Genomic DNA, 6960 nt, shown 5'->3' with positions numbered 1-6960 from the left:
GGTTTTTTTTTCATGTTCTTTTTCAAGTCAGAAAAAAAAAACCGTTTTTTTGCAACCCTAATCACGCCCGTGTGCAAGCGAGACAATGCTATACATGTCTATAGCGATGTATCACTTCTACTGCGGCACTTTGGTGTGATAAATGCCTAAGACTCTTAAGAACTTAAACAACATAAAATTAAATCCTCAACGTGATTAAAGTCGGACCAAAAAAAGTCTGCAGCGGATTTGATAGCCCACGCAGTGCAAGTGTCATTTATACGGCATAATTTCATAGAAGTTTGACGTTTAAAATAACACTCACTGCGTGGGCTATCAAATCTGCTGCAGACTATTCTTGGTCTGACTCTAATAACTTTGTAACTCCTAAAACAAATTTTGAAGAAAACGAAACGTAGCTTCCAACGATGACAAGTAATGTCATGTGTCAGTATTGTCTTGTCAGTGTCAACATAACTTTTGCCAAGGTGGTACGCCACTCGACCGATATTTGAAATAGGTCGTCTAATTCCTTATCACCGAACTAATAAAATATTAAACACTTGGCCATAAAATGAGGTGACGTGGATCATTAAATTAATCACTCATACATTCCAGTATAAATTGAAACGTGCATGTATTTGTACATGAAAATGGCTGGTACGCCGATCAAGTTGGGGTCTGTTGTGTCCTTCTGTATTGTGCTATATGCGATGTATTACCGTAAGAACGATATGGGAGACGACCGGCTGCATCCGATGAGGGAACAGTTATTGATACTTGAAAGCGAGAACAGAGTGGGTCTTGGGAATTTTCAGCCGAGGGTTGCGCTCGGTTACGGGGCATGCCACGACTTGTTTGTGAATGCAACTCTGCTGTTGGACCACAGAGAACTGAACGGGGAGCCGGAACACCACAGTGAGATCAGAAATAACGATGAGTTGCTCAAAAGTTTCGCTTATTTCTTCAAACACGGTGCGGCGGCCGAGTAAGTCCAATTCATGAATTTTTAATGCGACCTTCATGCAATTAACATATGCGTCGCGTGCTCTTCTACTATATTCACTGATTTGTTTCATTACTATTACAGAAAAGCTAACTTTCGTTATTGCGTAATTGTTTTTACCATCTATTTCAATTTGCCTATTACGTTTTAATTCAATTCAAATACTCATTAATTGTTCATGAAAACAATTACGTAGATAAAGTGGTCCTATTCTTAAAAAGCAAACACTTTTAGACAATTTAAAGGTATTAACATGTGGAGTGCCCCAGTATTACCGTAGTAAGGAACTACTATCACACATGTCTACTGTCACATGGGTTAAACACAATTCTCAACATAATCAACCAATTTTCCTTGTGTATCCAACATGTGAACAAAACACCTGTTTTAATATTTATTTCTGTTTAATCTTTTTTTTTATGATAATTAACCTTTATTTTTCAGGCGATTTGTCTCCAACAGCAAGCTCTACGACGACCTGGTTGAAAAAGCCTTAAAGCTCTCAGACTCCAGATGGTCTATCGGTGGCAACGCTCCACTCATGGCTAAGCGATTCCACACAGAAGGCTGGGAGGTGCTCCTGGCCGGCAAGATGAGCTCTAAACTTAAATCATACATTCCAAAAGAAATAAAAATAGTAGGTGCAGAAGAAAATGAGGAAGTCAAAGATGATATACACATGATTCTTGAGTATAAGGCTGATGCGAAGTTCGGGGAACTCGAAGCGCCCAGGGCTAATCGGTATATTCTTCATAATGATGAGAATAACCCTCTTTTAAGTTCGCTGGAGAAGTTTGCTGAGCATCTGCCGCAGTTCACGCCCGACTTGCTGGTTATTAGTGGGCTTCAGATGATGGATAATTTTCCTTTTAAGAAAACTGACACTCAAGGTAGGTACTGCACATTTAATTTTGTAAATACAAGTAAAACCAACACTCATTGTCAATAAACTAACAAGCGATGTGGCCATTATAGTAATAGAGATGAAATTGACAGATTAAGAAACAGTTTTAATTTTGGCAAACACATACATGTATTAAGGCCCGTCTCCATATTGCGCGACAAGCTATCGAACATTGGCGCGCGGCTGCCTCGCGAGCCAATGTTCGATACTTTGCCGCGCAATATGGAGACAGGCCTTTAGTGATCACTGATCAGCATTAGTTATCCAAATTAGTGTTCAGGACAAATATTTATTTCTCAGTCTACATGTGGTGTATTTCTTTTTTTTTTTATCTCTGAGGTTATCATGATAAAATGACATGCGACAGAGAGTTGTGACAGAGAAAGACATGCTGCGCCGACCCCAAGTGAATGGGACAAGGGCAAGAGACTGATGATCTCTGTGGTTATCATATTCGTACACGGCGGGAAGAAGTTGATAACTCGAGATATTCTAGCGAAGAAATATGAACTTAAAATTAAATTACATAAGGTTCAAATTTCTTCAATTTATTCCCGACAGATATCAACTTCTACCCGCCGTGTACGGATATAATCTAATGTATATGTAATTCACTTACAATTTTAATTCATTTGAGTAAACAAGATGTTAACAAACAACTGCCGAGTCTTTTGTCAAGGCTTTACACATTCACAACTCTGATATTTTTCTTTAAATGATGACGTCTTTTAGCTGTATGCGAGTGTAGCGCCCGCCTGGCGGTTATGGGCTAGTTTTTAGGGTTCCGTACCCAAAGGGTAAAACGGGACCCTATTACTAAGACTGCTGTCCGTCCGTCCATCCGTCCGGCCGTCTGTCACCAGGCTGTATCTCACGAACCGTGATAGCTAGACAGTTGAAATTTTCACAGATGATGTATTTCTGTTGCCGCTATAACAACAAATACTAAAAACAGAATAAAATAAAGATTTAAATGGGGCTCCCATACAACAAACGTGATTTTTGACCAAAGTTAAGCAACGTCGGGAGTGGTCAGTACTTGGATGGGTGACCGTTTTTTTTTTTGCATTACGGTACGGAACCCTTCGTGCGCGAGTCCGACTCGCACTTGCCCGGTTTTTTTTTATTAGACATATATTTTTGTTATTTCTAACTTGCTGAATGAAAAAGCGCTGGTGGCCTAGCGGTTGCGTGCGGCTTTAAATCCGGTGGTCGCGGGTTCAAACCTCGGCTCGTACATATTTTCTAACAAGGATTATTATCTATAAAATGAATACCTATGTTCTACTCTTGTTTTTCACAGAGTGACACATTTTTTTTTTCACAGATCTCAGGGCTGATAGACTGGAACTAGTCAAAAAACAAATCCTGTCACAGCCCGACCAAACACTGATCCATTTCGAAATGGCAAGTTACGTCGACCTCGAACTGCTGCTACACCTCAAGTCCAAAGTCCTACCTTACGTGGATTCCATGGGCATGAATGAACAGGAACTGACCAATATACATAACTTACTTCTATATGGAAATGTCAGTTATGCTGCCGACTCAAATCCAAGAGTAGCCACAGCGTTGGACCAAATGAGAAAAACATTCCAAATGATTAGGCAGAAAAATCAAGAACACAATAGCGACAGAAAACTGACACGAATTCATGTACACACTTTAGCCTATCAGGCCATCTTGACAGTGAAAGATTCCTCTTGGAAAAGGACCGCCGCTGCCACAGCAAAGGCGTCCCTAACCGCACATAGATACGTGTGTGACGCTCAAACTATCTTGCTAGAGAAATCAAAGTTGCTGCTAGATGATAGTTTTGCTACGACCACAGCTAATGATAATAACAGCAGGGTTGTAATAGAACCGACTAATCCAGTGGCGTGTTGGGAGGAGACACTTGAGGGTGATCGAGTTGAGATATGTGTAGCACCCGTGCTGATATGCACAGAAGCGCAATTGACAGCCGGCGCGGGAGATAACATATCAGCTGCCGGATTAGTACTTCAGATAGAGAAGTGAATTGTTTAAAATTTTTGCTTTATGTTTTACTTAAATATTTAAACAGGGACATCATGTGACTTTTTTTAATAAGTCGGTTGTTATTATGTGCCATTTGACTTGTAATATTGACATCAAATATTGATCAAAATGACTTGTCTTCTATTCAAGGAGTACATACTTAATGTTGTATTTATTTTTAATTTAATTTAATGATTTATATTTGCTTGAAGGTGTTAAGGGTATTATTAGGAAACTGAACATTCTTGATCATATTTATTATTATTATTTTAGCCATTGCTTGTCATGAAACATTCCTATAATATGAAATACTTTTTGATCTGATATAAATGTTGTTTGAATAAAAACATTCTTACACTATAAAAACACGTTTTATTGCATTAAGGTTTAAAACTAAAATCATGGACATAATGTTGAAAAAAAATTATACTTGACAATGATGTTAGTAGTTAAGTAATACTTGATATTACTTGGATATAGAAAAAGTGACCAAGACCTCTAGTGCCCACAGATTAGGATTGAATTTGAACTAGCGTTGTGACTCTGAGGGGCTACCGTGAAAACCGAAATTCGCAAATTGCGGGGATCTTTCTCCTTCACTCCAATGAAAGCTTAATTAGAGTGATAGAGAAAAAATCCCGCAATTTGCGAACTTCGATTTTGGCGGTTATAGCCCAGGTGGCCAGTGGCCACACTGTTGAGGCATCTGCCTGCTAGAAACGAGTCGTTAGGCACTTTTTCATACATACATGACATTTATGTCAATTTATAATACTTGATAGAGAGAATGCAATATTGTTTCTTACTTAGCGGGATTTTCCAAAGGTTGGAGACACCTGCTGTAGGCAAACAACAAATATGTAGGTATGCATATTTAAGCTGAAACAGCTCAGTCAACAGTAAAGTAGGCAGTTTGTATACAACAATTTTGTATAAGTCCAATATCAACACTACAACTTATCTTATGTCAGTTATGTCTGATACCTACAGGTATATATTACACAGAGTATTTGGAGTTTGGGAAGCTGCTGAGTGACTTATTTATATTATCATCAGATCTAGTCTTATTTTTATTAAAACACACAATACCATCCGCCTTTTGATCTACTATATAAAATTCTTTCTGGCAACTCTTAAGACAATTTTGTGTTTATTTTAGGCAAAAGAAATAATTTTGATTGACAATGGATACTGTTTCTTTACTAATATAAATAAAAATTACACATTTAGGGCCGCTTGCACCATACACTAACCTGGGGTTTACTGGTTAAATCTGGAGTTGCCGTGGTGACCAGTACAGTACAATTTCACACTGGGTTAAGTTTAACCCTGGGTTAGTGGGATGGATAGTGCAAGTGGCACTTAGTGATTATACACAAGTCAAACAATAACAGTAAATTGTGATACTTATGATAACAGTATATCATGGGCTAATATTATGATATAAAATTACTAGTATCATAAATACTATAATTAAGAAACTATAAATAAAACTTCATTAATGTCATCAATTGAGTCTGCAGAATGAGTGCTAAATTGATATAGAGATGCATAGTACTGGTGCATTGTGCCAAACCATATCAGTATGTGCACACTATGAACTGCCTTACATTCAATTTGAATAGCATTCATATTCACAAAAATTCACACATTTACAGATAGATGGCCAGTATTGGAAACCTATTTTGGTTATAACTACAAGCCATCTTTCTCATAGCACAAAACTTAATGACATAATTATAACAAAAAACAAACGCAAAGCAAAACAGTAAAATTGGTTGATGAGTTTAATATGGCATTAAAGTGCATTCCCTATTATTAAAAATTAAATAACCATTATCATCAAACCTTATAACTAGACTTATAATTCAATTATCAACACTCAGTCTTACATATTAGGTGCCTACTTACAACTGACAAAATTTAATCATCGAATTTTATCTTTTTATTTAGTGGTTGCCCTGTCGCTCTGTAAGGATCGTAGAGACCGCTCCTGACAAACCTTTTAGCTGCTTCAATGTCCACAGTTGGTCGTTTATCTCGATCTTTTACTTCCTGCCATTTAACCATTGTAGCTTTAATTCTTTGTAGTTCGTCTCTGATTGGGTGTTTCGTTGGATCGACGCCTTGTATTCTCAAATGAATCCAATGAAGAGAATTCAGCGTGAACGCAAGGAATAAATCTAGCTCGATCTGTGCAGGCAAGGTCAGCTTGTCATAATGTTCCTTCAGCGGCAATAGTTGATCCAAAACTCCTTGCACTTCTATCAAATTTTGCTTCAGATCTTCGCAGTTGTTAACGAAGTCTTTATCCTTCGATAACTCTCCGTAGTTCAGATCCCAATTCATTGTGATGTTGACTGCAGACAGATTATCCTTTAATACGTGTAGGTAATCGGCTTTGATTAGAAATAATCGCCCCACGTTTTATTTATAACCTACGACCCTGACCCAACGAATCCAACGCGATAGACCCATAGAATAGAACGCCTGAAATTATGAATGAAATGACATGACATGGACATGACAGTAATGACAGATAAGCATGTGTCAAAGGTGTCAAATAAAAGATTGGATACTGTTCGAGACAAATAAAAAGCTGTTGTATCGCTCATACCGGATTTGTTACCACGATTTTTTTGGCACGCGAGAAGCAGTTCTATAAAAATCATAATAAATCTGCTTTTCGACTGCGGGTAAAAAGACCGGTAGTCTCTGTACGTAACAAATACGGAGCACAAAATACAGAGGGGCTACCGCGAAAACCGAAATTCGCAAATTGCGGGGATCTTTCTCTTTTACTCCAATGAAGGCGTAATTAGAGGTTATTAGTCTATCGGTCTAACTACGCCTTAATTAATAGGAGTAAAACTAGTAAAAGTGAAAAATGTCCGCAATTTGCGAACTTCAGTGTTCGCGGTAGACCTCCGAATGAACGCATGAAGTTCAGATTTAAATACCTCGCTTGCTTAGTTACTTTTGCTGTCCGTACCCAAACCGTACCTACACAGCGCAAATCATGAAAATGACTGAGGATAAAAGAAACAAACGG

At 38.0% G+C, this 6960-nt stretch overlaps 2 protein-coding genes across 2 annotated transcripts; one reads left to right on the top strand and one right to left on the bottom strand.

The window, feature by feature from the left end:
- The first annotated feature begins 438 nt into the window (after positions 1–438).
- Positions 439–4274, top strand: LOC134671482 (ADP-dependent glucokinase). The gene is made up of 3 exons (XM_063529347.1): positions 439–967; positions 1430–1875; positions 3217–4274. The coding sequence occupies exons 1-3, from the start codon at positions 615–617 to the stop codon at positions 3906–3908; spliced, it is 1491 nt and encodes a 496-aa protein (XP_063385417.1). The 5' UTR covers positions 439–614; the 3' UTR covers positions 3909–4274.
- A 1122-nt stretch (positions 4275–5396) lies between these two features.
- LOC134671504 (nuclear nucleic acid-binding protein C1D-like) lies at positions 5397–6390 on the bottom strand. Its single transcript, XM_063529369.1, has one exon. It carries the CDS (start codon positions 6255–6257, stop codon positions 5832–5834), a length of 426 nt encoding a protein of 141 aa, XP_063385439.1. The 5' UTR covers positions 6258–6390; the 3' UTR covers positions 5397–5831.
- Positions 6391–6960: the final 570 nt, after the last annotated feature.

The sequence above is a fragment of the Cydia fagiglandana genome, chromosome 15 (assembly GCF_963556715.1).
Source record: "Cydia fagiglandana chromosome 15, ilCydFagi1.1, whole genome shotgun sequence".
Lineage (NCBI taxonomy): Eukaryota > Metazoa > Arthropoda > Insecta > Lepidoptera > Tortricidae > Cydia > Cydia fagiglandana.
This window is presented reverse-complemented; position numbering and strand designations above follow the sequence as displayed.

Bases quoted from the DNA above. Each gene is read 5' to 3' on its own strand.
- LOC134671482 (XM_063529347.1), top strand. From the start codon at position 615: ATGTATTTGTACATGAAAATGGCTGGTACGCCGATCAAGTTGGGGTCT. The intron at 968-1,429 runs GTAAGTCCAATT...TTTATTTTTCAG, and splicing joins AAACACGGTGCGGCGGCCGA to GCGATTTGTCTCCAACAGCA. The intron at 1,876-3,216 runs GTAGGTACTGCA...TTTTTTTCACAG, and splicing joins TAAGAAAACTGACACTCAAG to ATCTCAGGGCTGATAGACTG.
- LOC134671504 (XM_063529369.1), bottom strand. From the start codon at position 6,257: ATGAATTGGGATCTGAACTACGGAGAGTTATCGAAGGATAAAGACTTC.